The sequence below is a fragment of the Oncorhynchus clarkii genome, chromosome 2 (genome assembly GCF_045791955.1).
Source record: "Oncorhynchus clarkii lewisi isolate Uvic-CL-2024 chromosome 2, UVic_Ocla_1.0, whole genome shotgun sequence".
NCBI lineage: Eukaryota > Metazoa > Chordata > Actinopteri > Salmoniformes > Salmonidae > Oncorhynchus > Oncorhynchus clarkii.
In genome coordinates this window covers 88,819,457-88,835,943 of record NC_092148.1, presented here as the reverse complement: position 1 = coordinate 88,835,943, position 16,487 = coordinate 88,819,457, and the positions used below count along the sequence as shown (strand labels likewise).

The window sequence follows — 16,487 nt, the reverse complement described above, 5'->3', positions numbered from 1 at the left end:
TTGCCTCAGAGAAAAGTCAGGAAAGGAAATATCTTTTATCTAACCTCTTGTCTCTCAATGTAAATGTATATTGAATTGACCCAGTTGGCTAAAAATAATTTAGAAAATGCACTTTTGACACAGGCAGGGTATATCTTAGGCCCAGGGCTGTCTCTGGGCCTACACTTTGCACCTTTTTCAATACGGAACTCTCAATAAATCCTGATCAGATTAATCAATATAATCGTACAAATCATGTTAGGGAGCAATTCCCAAATGGGTTTTTAAGTTGGTGTTGAGCAGCATGTTCTCAATGACAGATAATCCAAAATGTAATAAGACATCCTGAATACAGAAGCTATTTAACTAGGATCAGACATAATAAGATCAAGCTATGACGTTTGGGCTTTGATTGAGATGGGATACAGACAGCAAAGGACCTTTTTTCTGTAGTTTCTTGGTCATATGGTGGAGAGCGTGCGTTTTAAATTAAGCACCATGGACAGCACCACTGCCGTCGGCACACCTTGGCGCTTCGGCCCGACTTTGAACTCTACTTCACCGGGCTTCAAATCTAGTACTGTGGCGCCCACGATTTTTCCACGGGCAGGCTACAGCATCCTCTCCTATCTTATGTTCATCAATGCAATTTTCTCTGTTTTTAACAATACTCTGGTGATAACGGTGTTGATGAAGAATCGTACTCTCCTCAACCCAATGAATGTGATCATCCTCAGTTTAGCCGTGTCCGATTTGATGATAGCCTTGTGCGGTTCGTCGATAGTCACCATTACCAACTATCATGGTTCATTCTTTCTTGGCGACGAGTTCTGCATCTTTCAAGGATTTGCTGTCAACTATTTCGGTAAAGTATTACATTTTTATTTTTATATAGGATGTCTTTGAATCATGTGAACTGAACTCAAACTTTTAATAAAAAAAACAATGTTTTGTTGTTGTAGCCCGAAAGTGTTGAAAATGCAAGTCTAATTCGATCAAGTTAACTCAATGTGTTGAATTGGGTTTGGGGGGGGGGGGGGTATTCAGATCTGTAATCTTCTGGTTGTGAAGCCAGGGTTCATATCCTGATGATCTAAGATCAGTTTGACATTTTAGATCACAATGGACAGTATTACATGGACAGGATCAGAATCGGGTCCTAGATCAGCACTCATACTCTCAGACACTTTATGAACACACTGCCCCCCCCCCGGTCTCCTCTCCCTCAGGTCTGGTGTCTATGTGCACGTTAACACTGCTGGCGTACGAGCGCTACATCGTGGTGTGTAAGCCCATGGCAGGCTTCAAGATGAACGTACGTCGGAGCTTTCAGGGGCTCCTGGGGGTCTGGCTGTTCTGTTTGTTCTGGGCCGTGCCCCCACTGCTGGGTTGGAGCTCCTATGGACCCGAGGGCGTCCAGACCTCCTGCTCTCTGGGCTGGGAGGAGAGGCCAGTATAATGTCTTATAACTTGTAATAGGCATGTATGAGCCTTTATAATGCCCTGTAACATGGTTTATAGTGTGTTATAACTTGTTTATAATGTTCTGTAGCATGGTTTATAGTGTGTTATGACTTGTTTATAATGTCCTGTAACATGGTTTATAGTGTGTTATAACTTGTTTATAATGTCCTGTAACATGGTTTATAATGTGTTATAACTTGTTTATAATGTCCTATAGCATGGTTTATAATGTGTTATAACTTGTTTATAATGTCCTATAGCATGGTTTATAATGTGTAATGTCTCTCCAGGTCCTGGAGTAACTATAGTTACCTGATCCTGTACACGCTGTTCTGTTTCCTCCTGCCTGTCGCAATCATCATCTACTGTTACGCCAATGTCCTCACCTCCATGAGACGGGTACATATAGAGACTCAGCTCCCTGAGGGACATACCTTTTTTTAGTCAGTTTCTGTCCATATACCAAGTGTACAAAAGCCTCTTCCAGTTGGGATAGAGGGACTGTAACAGGGACTGTTCCTATAACTGGAGACTTTCAGAGGGGTTTAGACGCTGAGGACTGTGTCTGCAAGCTTAAACGGATCCTGTCGGTCGTGGGTTATCATCTTCCTCTTCTTCCTCCTCTCCCCCCTCTTCCTCCTCCTCCAGCTTAACCGTAGTACGGAGTTGCAGGGCGGTCGTCCCTGTCTGCAGGACAACGAGCGGGCGGTAAGGATAGTGCTGGCCATGATCGGGGCCTTCTTTGTCTGCTGGCTGCCCTACACAGCCCTGTCCGTGGTGGTTGTGGTGGACCCAGAACTCCACATCCCTCCGCTGGTGGCTACCATGCCTATGTACTTCGCCAAGACCAGTCCCGTCTACAACCCCATCATCTACTTCTTAAGCAACAAGCAGGTGTGTGTACTGGAGGAGAGGGAGAGAGCAAAGCCAGAGTGAGAACACATCAGTTAAATCTGTGTAGATTATCGAAGGGGACTGCAACATAATCGGTTCCCTGTGGTTTTAATTCAATTAGAATACACCCTTGCCTTTTTGGTTATTTAGGCCTAGATTTGATCCATATCGGCAATTTTTCAGGTGTTCGCGAAGACGCCGTTCACGGTAAACGCTGCAGGTGTCTGCTCAATCAGAAATTACATCTAGCCCTTATTAGTTGACACTCATCCATAGAGACTTGCAATCGGTGGCGTCTTGTGGATTGTCTTGTGTATTGAAGATTGTACAAATCGATTAATAATTCTTTACCGCACATTCTGTACGTGGTTTGCTAACACTTGTATTCATACTCCCTGTAGTTCCGTGATGCCACTCTGGAAGTCCTCTCCTGTGGGCGCTACATTTCCCACGACCCGGCCACCGACACCGTCCCCATGCGCTCCATGACCCTGAGGACCACGGTGGGCAGAAGGGTGGGCAGAAAAAAACAAGGGATCAGTGCACACAGCAGGGTGCTTCCTCTGTGACTCCTCTCTCCTCCATCTCCATCTCCTCCATCTCCTAAATCTCCATCTCCTCCATCTCCATCGCCTCTCTCCTCCATCTCCCCTCTCCTCCATCTCTCTCCTCATCTCCTCCTCTCTCCATCTCCTCCATCTTCTCCTCTCTCCATCTCTTCCATCTCCTCCATCTCCTCTCTCCTCCATCTCCTCTCTACTCCATCTCCATCTCCTCCTCCATCTCTACCTCTCCTCCATCTCTCCTCCATCTCCTCCTCTCCTCCATCTCCTCCTCCACCCCCTCCTCTCATCCATCTCCTCCATATCCTCTCTCCTCCATATCCTCATCTCCATCTCCATATCCTCTCTCCTCCATCTCCTTCATCTCCTCCATATCCTCTCTCCTCCATATCCTCCTCTCTCCTCCATATCCTCCTCTCTCCTAAATCTCTTCCTCTCCATTTCCTCTATCTCCTCTCTCCTCAATCTCCTCCATTTCTCCTCCCTCTCCTCCAACTCCTCCATCTCCTCATCTCCTCTCTCTTCCATCTCCTCTTTCCCCATCTCCTCTCTCCTCCATCTCCTCTTCAATCTCCTCCATCTTTTCCATCTCCTCCTCTCTCCTCCATCTCCTCCACTGAAAACAGAAACGGGAGCCTAGAAGTATCGCAGTGGTATGGGTCCATTCGAGCCCCATCACAGCTCATCACTCAGTGAAACCTAACTTCCACTTCAGTGGACTATTCACCCAGTGTCACATTGACATTAATGTATAACTAAGTGAGAATTTTACTTAAGTGGAAGTTAGGGTTTGCAGAGATACAGAGAGAAGCTGCAGCCTCATCCTAAATAAAGTCCAGTCCATGTCAATCAATTAATCAGTCAGCAAGCAATACATTTGTCTGCAATACATTCAAAAACTGAAATGGCACAAGGATTCTAAAGTATAACAATGGGAGATTTTTTTTAAAAGAATTACAGAAAACGGGGGGGTTTTTAGAGTAATGCAAAGCGTATTCTGTTTTCGTAGTGTGTATGTTTGTGTCTGTGTGAGTGTGTGTGTGTGTGTGTGTGTGATTGCGTATGTGCGTGCGTGCGTGCGTGTGAGTAATTTCAATTTCTGATATTTTACAGTGTATTTATTACAGTAAACCAACCAAGAGCAGGCATGCTACATTCTTTTTTTGTGCTCTGTTTTGCAGTGGTGTGAAGTACTTGGGTAAAAAAAAATACTTTAAAGTACTACTTAAGTAGTTTTTTGTTGGGTATCTGTACTTTACTTTACTATTTATATTTTTTACAACTTTTACTTTTACTTCACTATATTCCTAAATAAAATATTGTATTTTTTACTCCGTACATTTTCCCTGACAACCCAAAAGTACTCGTTGCATTTTGAATGCTTAGCAGGACAGGAAAATGGTCTAATTCACACACTTATCAAGAGAACATGTGGTCGTCCCTACTGCCTCTGATCTGGCGGACTCACTAAACACAAATGCATATTTTTAAATAATGTCTGAGTGTTGGGGTGTGCCCCTGGCTATCCATACATTTTAAAAATAAGAAAATGATGCCGTCTGATTTGCTTAAGATAAGGAATTTCAAATGATTAATACTTTTACTTCTACTTTTGATACCTAAGTACATTTTAAAACCAAATACTTTTAGATTTTTACTGGGTGACTTTCACTTTTACTTTAGTCATTTTCTATTAAGGTATCTTTACTTTAACTCAAGTATGAGAATTGGATACTTTTTCCACAACTGCTGTTTTGTCGTGTGTGTGTGTGTGTGTGAGAGAGAGAGTGTGTGGTGTTGTGTGTGTGTGTGTGTGTGAGAGAGAGAGAGAGAGAGAGTGTGTGAGAGAGAGAGAGAGAGAGTGTGGTGTTGTGAGAGAGAGAGAGAGAGAGAGAGAGTGTGTGAGAGAGAGAGTGAGTGTGTGTGTGTGTGAGAGAGAGAGTGAGTGTGTGTGTGTGTGTGAGAGAGAGAGTGTGTGGTGTGTGTGTGTGGTAGACACGGTTTCTTAATTTGGTTCAGAATGTATTTTTAATTTTATGCAAGTGATCTCAATTATTAAATAAAACGAATCTACCAAATATTGATTGTTCTTGTACATTTCTTTGGCAAGACAAACTTCTTCTGAAAAGGTTTTCAGTCGTGGGTGTTATGTTAAGTGAAGTGTTTTTGTTCACACTGATCAACTCAGTTCGAAAGACACAACCCATTGGCCTACATAAACAGGATAGACAAACAAAGTGAGTCTCCTGGTCATTGTTCTGAGAGCAGCTTTTCTCAATCCTGGTCCGGGCGATCCAGTTGCACGTTTTTAGTTTTTACCCCTAGACACTACGCAGCCGATTCAAAAGATCAATTCATCATCAAGCTTTGATCATTTGAATCAGATGTGTTGGGCCAAGGCAGAAACAAAAAAAATGTGCACCTCTTCGAATCACCAGGACCAGGATTGAGTAACTGTAGGAAAATAATGAATGGACTGAACCATGAGAGATGTTATTCCAAAAACTTCAATTGTCACTAAGTCATTTTTGATCAAAGAACAGAGAGGATAATACACTGGTTTGATCTAATCCCAGATTTAGATATGACATAGCCTGTATGAGCTGGAAAATGTTTAATCAAAGAGTATTTCACACTTAATCCTGTTCTACAAATAGGATTATTCATTGTCACGTAGTAATCAAATAACACGCTCGGCTTTCATTCAATTCTTTGGATGGTTCAGGTAGACTACCTGTCAGGCACCTTGGCCGTCTTCCATAATACAGGCAGGTAACTATATGTCAAATCAAATCAAATGTATTTATATAGTCCTTCGTACATCAGCTGATATCTCAAAGTGCTGTACAGAAACCCAGCCTAAAACCCCAAACAGCAAGCAATGCAGGTGTAGAAGCACAGTGGCTAGGAAAAACTCCCTAGAAAGGCCAAAACCTAGGAAGAAACCTAGAGAGGAACCAGGCTATGTGGGGTGGCCAGTCCTCTTCTGGCTGTGCCGGGTAGAGAGGAACCAGGCTCTGAGGGGTGGCCAGTCCTCTTCTGGCTGTGCCAGGTAGAGAGGAACCAGGCTATGTGGGGTGGCCAGTCCTCTTCTGGCTGTGCCGGGTAGAGAGGAACCAGGCTCTGAGGGGTGGCCAGTCCTCTTCCACATATGTCAATTCTTTAGTAGAAACACGAAAGGATTATACATTGTCACTGATTATCACTGTTTATTATCTATGCATAGTCACTTCATTCCTACCTCCGTGTACAAATTACCTCAACTAACCACTAACCCCGCACCCTGACTCGGTACCGGTACCTCCTGTATATAGCCTCCACACTGACTCTGTACCAGTACCTCCTGTATATAGCCTCCACACTGACTCGGTACCGGTACCTCCTGTATATAGCCTCCACACTGACTCGGTACCGGTACCTCCTGTATATAGCCTCCACACTGACTCGGTACCGGTACCTCCTGTATATAGCCTCCACACTGACTCGGTACCGGTAACTCCTGTATATAGCCTCCACATTGACTCTGTACCGGTACCTCCTGTATATAGCCTCCACATTGACTCTGTACCGGTACCTCCTGTATATAGCCTCCACATTGACTCTGTACCGGTACCTCCTGTATATAGCCTCGTTATTCTTATTGTGTTACTTTTTAGTATTATTTTTTACTTTAGTTTGTTTGGTAAATATTTTCTTAACTCTTCTTGAACTGCACTGTTGGTTAAGGGCTTGTAAGTAAAGCATATCACGGTAAAGTCTACACTTGTTGTATTCGGAGCATGTGACAAAGTTTGATTTGATTTGAAAATGAAAATAAAAACGTCCAGATAGATGTGAAAAATGACCGTATCCCCATAGAGTAAGTATAGGCCACTGATGATAGTAGGGTCAGGTACAGTCTTCAATCTAAAAGTCTAGTACAATAGATAGATGGTACCTGTTGCTCATGCTTCCTGTCTAACAGCCAACTGGCTCTAACAGGCTTCTATCATAAAACATGTATTTAACACATGTGAATTCTTTAGTAAAAACACTAACGTATGAATAATTTAAAGAGTATTTTCATGATAAAAGGGTGAGGTTTAGATTTCTATAACTGTTTAGATTGGTCTAAAAACACATAGATGACACCTCTTGCTCAGCCTGCATTGTGTCTCTACTATACACAGTAGTGAGCCATTGCTAGGTTTTTGTGTGCGGTTTAAGAACACCTAACAGGCAGGGTTGGGTCAGTATTGCCAATAAGTCAGCAGTGCCATTTGTAATAAGCATGTCTTCAATACAGCCTGTCGCTCTCAAACACTTCATAGAGACACATCCAATTAAACCCACCACCCTCACTATAATCCCCACTGAGGATACAACACAGCCAAGTGCAAATAGATGTGACTCACAGCGAGGATTCCCTGGAGACCAGTGAGCCATGCAGGGTGTCGATGAACACAAGTGGACAAAGCGGGGCGTCACCTAGGTCATATTCAACAGGCACTAAAAATAAGAAAACATATTGAAACAGCGAGGGACTACCTGAACTTGTCCAATAAGAACCCTCATTTTCGTTTTCCGTTGCACAATGTTTTGCAAAATGTTGTTATGGCATGCCCTAATGAATACAACCCCGTCATAATGACAGTGACTAAGGGCGTGGTATGAAGGTTGTGCTTCATTGTGCTTTGGGTATGGAGTAGATGTTGTTGCAGATACCAGTAATAAGCTTAGGTTCATAAATTATTCTGAAAAGGATGGAGAGATGGAACTGTTTTTCTAAAATGGATCTCAAACCTTTTTAAGATGGAACTATATCCAAGAACTCTGCCTATTTCATGGGGATATGGGAACGACACAGTTTGGGAGGAGTACATTGACATCTCATTTACCGTTGCAAACTGTGCAGTATTATTCTCGACCTCATTTGTCGGCATTGCAGCGAATGTGTTTGTCACATGGGCAGTGTACCGTCAAAAGTCTCTTAGAACATGGAACAACGCGCTCCTGGTCAACCTCGCCGTTATCGACACCCTCCGTTGTTGTATTGACTGTCCCATTCTTCTCACCATCGTTCTGAAGGGACCCGTAGGAGGAGGTCTGGAGGAACTGCTCTGTGACACCCAGGTCGCCTCCTTCTCATTCAGCTGCTGCATTCAGTTGCTCACCTTGGCCTGCATCAGCATGGAAAGACATCAAGCGATCACCCACCCTTTCAAAATCACCCAGCGCCGAAGACGTATTCTGGTGTGGATCCCCTTGACCTGGATGGTGGGTGTTCTCGTTGCGGCCTTTTGTTTGACGTTTGTCAAGGACTCACCTGTGTATGTTAGGTGCAGGGGATGGGAGGTAAACGTGCAACTATCCTATGACACCTTTGGACTCTATATATTACTTCCGCTATGGTCAACCTGCTTCACTGTCATTATTGGATTCTATGCTCGTATATTTATCATAGTGAGAGCACACGGTCGAAAAATATTTGATAAAGGATCTTTTCCAGCACCCAAACAGGACATCATGAAAGAAGCAACAAATACAGTTCAGGAAGAGGATGATAAAGATGGGAAAACAAAACATGAGGAGACTGAGAAAACTGAAATAGAGGAGAAAAGGGAAATGGACCGAAAAGAGAATAGGCAAGGGGAAACTGTTAAGCAAGAACATGCGCTACCTGTTGAAAAACAGTTATCCAGAAAGGACCCTGAGATTGGATTTACGAACACGACAACAAAGAACCTTCAAGGAGCCATGAAAGGCTCTTCGGACAACATGACAGAAACCAAGACTCTGGGTAGCAAATCTAAGCTGCTCGCCACTAAGGTGAAACTACCACGCGTTTCATTCATACCACAGGTGGATGACCCCAGTTCCAAGGTGCTCAAGTTGGTAGACTTGGAACAAGACAAGGATGTCCGTTCACTCCATCCCAATTCTAATAGTGATCATGATGTCAAAGCAGATGATATTTCTCCATTACCTACCAAGGTTGAGGAGACTGTGGTAGCAATCCCCGTTCCAGAAACTCCAGCTGCGGAGCAATGCTTAGAGGTTGAAGGTGGCGTCTGTATGATGCCATCGTTCGCTAACAAAGAGCATGCCAAAAAAAAGAAGGAGAGTAAACTGGCGAAGCGTTCTGGTTACATCATTCTCACCTTTCTGATATTCTGGATGCCAATGATAGTGATGATGGTGGCCAACGTATTCTGCAACAGAAGCAGGAATTTCAGGGTAAGTTGTTTTCTTATGTTTCTGATGGTCATTGTCAGTGAACTGTGGTGATGCTGTTTTTTAAATATATATTTTATATCAAAGCATAATATCAAATGGAGGAACATTTTATTTTACCTTTATTTAATTAACTAAGCAAGTCAGTTAAGAACAAATTCTTATTTTCAATGACGGCCTAGTGGGTTAACTGCCTGTTCAGGAGCAGAACGACAGATTTGTACCTTGTCAGCTCGGGGATTTGAACTTGCAACTTTCTGGTTACTAGTCCAACGCTCTAACCACTAGGTTACCCTGCCGCCCCATGACTGTAGAGCTGTGAATTAGATGTATTGGTTGATTTATTATTGTTGCTTTTGTCAGTCAGATGTTTATTGCTTTGTTTTTCAGGTGCACGCGGGTATTTGTTCTCCATGCTGACCGTTTATTTCGCTTTAATATTTTCTAACAATATTTGTTTTCTTTCCTGGATCAGCTGATGACGGTCGACAATATCACTAGACAACTAGTTTACAGTTAGACACCAATGCGCATCCAATCCACCCAACAAGTATAGGCTTCAAGTTAATGGCAGTATCCCTACAGTATATATAGTTTACTCTTTCAGTTAGAATAATTCGATTTTGCAATGGAATAGGCCTTATGTTGGATTTGTGTTCCCATGACAACAGTTTTCAAGGCGAAACATCATAATATGTTCCATAGCCATGGCTATACTTACATACAGCGCCTTTCCCGAGATATCCCAAGATCCATGCTTCCTACAGGGTTTAAGTTCACTGTTCTGAATATATTGTTAAATGCTTAATAATGACAAATAACACAGTCATAAATGTAATTAATGTAAGGAAAGAATGGCATTGGAGGGTAAACGCAAGTGAAAGCAGTTTACTCCCCTTTTTAAAAAAAAATGCAGTTATGTCACTGGTTTTTGGTAGGCATCTTTGAAGTTCATGGTAATGCACATCTTATAAAAGTCTGTTTTTCCTGGCACCGTTTCCGACTAATTTAATGTCAGCAAGAGGCATCAATTAATGTAGGCCTAATCAACCGCAATCGAAAAATGTCGTTAGGAACACTTTTTGTGTGTTTTGGAACAGTTGTCTATTTCATTCATAAAAATAGCAGAATTGCACATGCAGTGCACCGTTTGGATGCTGGCATTATTTTGCAGTGGACGAAAGCACAGGTAGCATACATTTTTCCCCACAGTGATTTATATGACAATCAGATAATCAAAGGTAATTCATTTTTTTACCGTTAAATGGCATTACACTGTAACGACCCTGGGTTTATAAGCGCGGTGTATCGACTCTGCCGCACGAGCATGCTTTTGGGGCACAGTCGATAGCGCGCTGGACTTCGCGCTAGAAGGTTGAGGGTTTGAGACCCGCTCCCGGCCTGTTTCATTACGAAACTATTAGGCCCATAAAGAAATACGTGCACGCCTGCACCCAATAAATGCCACGGTGTAATTCAACCTCTGCTTATTTCGCAATACATTTGAAAGCTCTTGGGATTCTAAAATCCCCCTTTGATCTATCTATTTATGAGTGTTCAATTATTCAATGCATCTTTGTACTATTCTGAACAGAGATTACTATAGGAGGTTATACAATTCTAATACAGCATATACATTGTTCTACATGTTTCTGCCTTTCAGATGGCGACTGCTCAGAATCTGGAGATCCTGTTTGTATCAGTGGCCTGCATGACCTCTGCCAGTAACCCCATAACCTACGCTGTGGTCAACCCTCAGTTCAGGACAGAGTTCTACCATCTTAGGAGGAAATGTCAAAGGTTATGGACAAGAGCTTAGACATACTACAGATAACTCTCTGATCTTTATTATGGCATGTGCTTGGGATATGATAGTCACTTTTAAATGGTAGTAAGCATTGTAATTTATAATGATCCTAACACATCAAAAAGTCTTCATCTCTTGCCAGAACTGGGGGTCAGTCTCAGATGGGGGTGTCTCATGTGTGATGTAATGCATCTCCTTGTTTGGTCCCAGGCTGGTTCTCAGGTAGGTCAACGACATCACTCATCCTCAGTAGTTAGGGCCCGATTTAGACTGAGGAAATGATGCCTTTCTTATGTATGACTTTCCCATGGACTTCTCAGTAGTTGGTATTCAGACTTACCTTATGAAGGTGAGTAAAGGGCTTTACAGACGTGGTTCCCTTGTGCGGCTGAATAAATGTAATTCGACTGCTTAAAACCCTCCCAATTGCTGGCCAACAGATTTTCTCGTGGAGTTTTCAATGAATAGGGTTTTCATTCCATTTATCTTAAGCGATATAAGCCAAATACACTGTACCTTGTAGTTATACTTTTGTCCGTAGACTCAATAAAATATATGGAGAGAACGTGTTCAGAAAGAAAGCCATCTAAATATAAGCATTTTCGTCTCCGTTTCAGCACCAATTGGTAGAGTTAAGTATTCTGTGATCTTGTAGATTATTCAGCTTCAGGATAGTATTTAAGAATCATTAAGAAAAAACTAGTTTAGAGAGCCTTTAAGCACGAAAGAAAGAAATCCGTGGTTTGAACCTTTTGCCACATTCATTTCTTCAGCCCATGGTAATGTTGGAAGATTAGTGTACATAGAATTATAATAGAGAGATTAGTGTACAATGGTTGGCTATAGCCTGTTCTAGTGCCTGCACTAACCACGGGCCAAGTATTACGCCATGCGTCGGTTCAAACCGTTACGGCTTGGTGTGCTCTCCGTAACGATTTAATTCGCCTCGGGTCAGAATCGTGCCCTTAATGAACACTGAGGTGTTGCCCTGCTGGGCTGTGAGACCCAGACCAAATGTGGACCAAAATAAACAGGCTCTGTTGTCTAGTACTATACATCTCCATGGTTCACTGGCTCTATAGGCAGGACATAAGAACCTTCCTTCACCCCATTTATGTGTGTGTCTGTTTGTGTGTGTGTGTGTGTGTGTGTGTGTGTGTGTGTGTGTGTGTGTGTGTGTGTGTGTGTGTGTGTGTGTGTGTGTGTGTGTGTGTGTGTGTGTGTGTGTGTGTGTGTGTGTGTGTGTGTGTGTGTGTGTGTGTGTGTGTGAGCATGCGTATGTGTGTCTGTGTGTGTGTGTGTATGCGTGTGTGTGTGTGCGAGCATGTGTATGTGTGTCTGTGTGTGTGTGTGTGTGTGCGAGCATGCGTATGTGTGTCTGTGTGTGTGTGTGTATGCGTGTGTGTGTGTGCGTGCGTGTGTGTGTGTGCGAGCATGTGTGTGTGCATACAAGTGTGTCTGTGTGTGTATAATCAGAGTTAGGCCTGTCTCTGTAGGTTCTCCACCCTGGACCAACCACTGAGTCTGTCAGGCCCTCACACGCCCTCCAGCCCCCCTGGAGAGACAGGCTAGGAGACCTCATTATTACCCTGTACAGAGTGGGAGTCACTGGACCAAGTCTCACAGCCTGGGGTCTAACTAGGACTCCTTCTCAAATGGCATCCTAGTCCCTACTTAGGGAATAGGGTGCACTATATAGGGAAGACGGTGCCAATGTCAACAAATTCACAGCAGGGTGTCAGCACCTTAAGTTAAAAACCAAACTAAGGGTGATGACAGACTGACGGTGGCTTCACAGCCGGAGTGTTTCTATGTTCTAGAATTAATACATATGTGTAAAATAACTTGTTCTATATTCTAGAATGATGTGTAAAATAACTTGTTCTATATTCTAGAATGATGTGTAAAATAACTTGTTCTATATTCTAGAATGATGTGTAAAATAACTTTTAAAAAAATGTGGTCCCTCTACACTACAACCAATGGAACCAGCACCATCAGGACCATCACAATATCAGCACCATAAAAACACCAGCACCATAATAACATCAGCACCATCAGCACCATAATAACATCAGCACCATCAGCACCATAATAACATCAGCACCATCAGCACCATAATTACATCAGCACCATAATAACATCAGCACCATAATAACATCAGCACCATCAGCACCATAATAAAATAAGCACCATAATACCATCAGCACAATCAGCAACATCAGCACCATAATAACATCAGCACCATAATAACATCAGCACCATCAACAACATAATAACATCAGTACCATCAGTACCCCATAATAACACCAGCACCACAATAACATCAGCACCATAATAACATCAGCACCAAAATACCATCAGCACCATAATAAAATCAGCACCATCAGCACCATAATAAAATCAGCACCAACAGCAGCATAATATCATCCGCACCACAATAACATCAGCACCATCAGTACCATAATAACAACAGAACCATCAGCACCATAAATCATCTGCACCATCAGCACCATAATAACATCTGCACCATCAGCAACATCAGCACCATCAGCATCATAATGACAATAGCACCATCAGCACCATAATATCATCAGCATCATAATACCATCAGCACCATAATAACATCCGCACCATAATAACATCAGCACCATCACTAAAACCAATGGAACCAGCACCATCAGGACCATCACAATATCAGCACCATAAAAACACCAGCACCATAATAACATCAGCACCATCAGCATCATAATAACATCAGCACTATCAGCAACATCAGCACCATCAGCACCAATATAACATCAGCACCATCAGCATCATAATTACATCAGCATCATAATAACATCAGCTACATCAGCACCATAATAACATCAGCACCATCAGCACCATAATAACATCAGCACCATAATATCATCAGCACCATAAAAAACATCAGCACCATAAGCACCATAATAACATCAGCACCATCAGCACCATAATAACATCAGCACCATCGGCACCATAATAACATCAGCACCATCACCACAACCAATGGAACCAGCACAATCAGGACCATCACAATATCAGCACCATAAAAACACCAGCACCATAATAACATCAGCACCATCAGCACCATAATAACATCAGCACCATAATACCATCAGCACCATAAAACCATCAGCACCATCAACACCATAATAACATCAGCACCATCAGCACCATAATAACATCAGCACCATCACCACAACCAATGGAACCAGCACCATCAGGACCATCACAATATCAGCACCATTAGCACCATAATAACACCAGCACCATCACCAGAACCAATGGAACCAGCACCATCAGGACCATCACAATATCAGCACCATAAAAACACCAGCACCATAATAACATCAGCACCATCAGCATCATAATAACATCAACACTATCAGCAACATCAGCACCATCACCACCTTAATAACATCAGCACCATAATAACATCAGCACCAACAGCACCATAATAACATCAGCACCACCAGCATCATAATAACATCAGCACCATAATATAATCAGCACCATCGGCATCATAATAACATCATAAACATCAGCACCATTATAACATCAGCACCATCAGCACCATAATATCATCAGCATCATAATACCATCAGCACCATAATAACATCAGCACCATCAGCACCAAAATACCATCAGCACCAACAGCACCATAATATCATCCACACCATAATAACATCAGCACCATAATTTCATCAGCACCATTATAACAACAGCACCATCAGCACCATAATACCATCAGCACCATAAATCATCTGCACCATCAGCACCATAATAACATCAGCACCATAATACCATCAGCACCATAATATCATCAGCATCATAATACCATCAGCACCATTATACCATCAGCACCATAATAACATCATAACCATCAGCACCATTATAACATCAGCACCATCAGCACCATAATAGCATCTGCACCATCAGCAACATAAGCACCATCAGCATCATAATAATATCAGCACCATCAGCACCATAATATCATCAGCATCATAATACCATCAACACCATAATAACATCAGCACCATCAGCACCATAATAACATCACCACCATCAGCACCAAAACACCATCAGCACCAACAGCAGCATAATATCATCCGCACCATAATAACATCAACACCATAATAACAGCAGCACCATCAGCACCATAAATCATCTGCACCATCAGCACCATAATAACATCAGCACCATAATACCATCATCACCATCAGTACCATAATAACATCAACACCATAATAACAGCAGCACCATCAGCACCATAATAACATCAGCACCATCAGTACCATAATAACATCAACACCATAATAACAGAAGCACCATCAGCACCATAATAACATCAGCACCATCAGTACAATAATAACATCAGCACCATCAGTACAATAATAACATCAGCACGATCAGCATCATAATAAAATCAGCACCATAATACCATCAGCACCATAATACCATCAGCACCATCACCATAATATCATCAGCACCATCAGCACCATAATACCATCAGCACCATCACCATAATACCATCAGCACCATAATACCATCAGCACCATCAGCACCATCAGCACCATAATACCATCAGCACCATCAGCACCATCAGCACCATAATACCATCAGCACCATCACCATAATACCATCAGCACCATCAGCACCATAATACCATCAGCACCATCACCATAATACCATCACAATATCAGCACCATAAAAACACCAGCACCATAATTACATCAGCACCATCAGCACCATAATACCATCAGCACCATAATACCATCAGCACCATAATAACATCAGCACCATAATAACATCAGCACCATCAGCACCATCAGCACCATAATAACATCAGTTGTAAGAAAGAAAGAAAGGTTAAAATACTCAGTTTGATCTTATCAAGTGTTTTATTAGTAGAACAGCTATGTATTTACAGTATTGATGTATTCTATCCACTGCACCAAAATCCACCATTTGGGATTTTCTTTTGTAGCTTCTTCCCCTTATAATCTGTATATTTTGTCCATAACAGGATCTATCTATAATTCATTAAAATCATCATTCTTATCATGTACCATTTTTTCGATATCTTCCCCGGGACACTCACTCATGTTGTCATTCACAAACCTTGGATACATCCTAATTGAATACAACTGAATTATGCAATGACCGCATGCAAAGTCCATTTATCAACAGATAGAAATATTATGAGTTGTTAACGCTTCACTTTAAGTTGGCCTTAATACACTGAACGGACAAAACATTAGGAACACCTGCTCTCTCCATGACATAGACTGACCAGGTCAATCCAAGTGAAAGCTATGATCCCTCTTTGATGTCACCTTTTAAATCCACTTCAATCTGTATAAATGAAGGGGAGGAGACAGGTTACAGAACGGTCCACCACCCAAAGGACATCCAGCCAACCTGACACAACCGTGGGAAGCATTAGAGTCAACGTGAGCCAGCATCCTCATGGAACGCTTTCGACAGCTTGTAGACTCCAAGCCCCGACGAATTGCCAAAAGGAGGCACAACTCAATTAGGAA

General features: G+C 42.3%; 2 protein-coding genes across 2 annotated transcripts; both read left to right on the top strand.

The window, feature by feature from the left end:
* Positions 1-477: 477 nt before the first annotated feature.
* Positions 478-2,906, top strand: LOC139378527 (parietopsin). Its single transcript, XM_071120780.1, has 5 exons — positions 478-844; positions 1,209-1,428; positions 1,734-1,842; positions 2,092-2,337; positions 2,739-2,906. Exons 1-5 carry the CDS (start codon positions 478-480, stop codon positions 2,904-2,906), a joined length of 1,110 nt encoding a protein of 369 aa, XP_070976881.1.
* Positions 2,907-7,691: 4,785 nt separating this feature from the next.
* On the top strand, positions 7,692-11,146 carry LOC139378520 (D(2)-like dopamine receptor). The gene is made up of 4 exons (XM_071120766.1): positions 7,692-9,068; positions 9,615-9,628; positions 10,743-10,913; positions 11,131-11,146. Exons 1-4 carry the CDS (start codon positions 7,692-7,694, stop codon positions 11,144-11,146), a joined length of 1,578 nt encoding a protein of 525 aa, XP_070976867.1.
* Positions 11,147-16,487: the final 5,341 nt, after the last annotated feature.

Excerpts from the sequence above, each read along its gene's own strand:
- LOC139378527 (XM_071120780.1), top strand. The coding sequence starts at position 478 with ATGGACAGCACCACTGCCGTCGGCACACCTTGGCGCTTCGGCCCGACT. Across the intron at positions 845-1,208 it reads ATTTGCTGTCAACTATTTCG|GTCTGGTGTCTATGTGCACG; the intron begins GTAAAGTATTAC and ends CCTCTCCCTCAG. Across the intron at positions 1,429-1,733 it reads TCTCTGGGCTGGGAGGAGAG|GTCCTGGAGTAACTATAGTT; the intron begins GCCAGTATAATG and ends ATGTCTCTCCAG.
- LOC139378520 (XM_071120766.1), top strand. The coding sequence starts at position 7,692 with ATGGAACTATATCCAAGAACTCTGCCTATTTCATGGGGATATGGGAAC.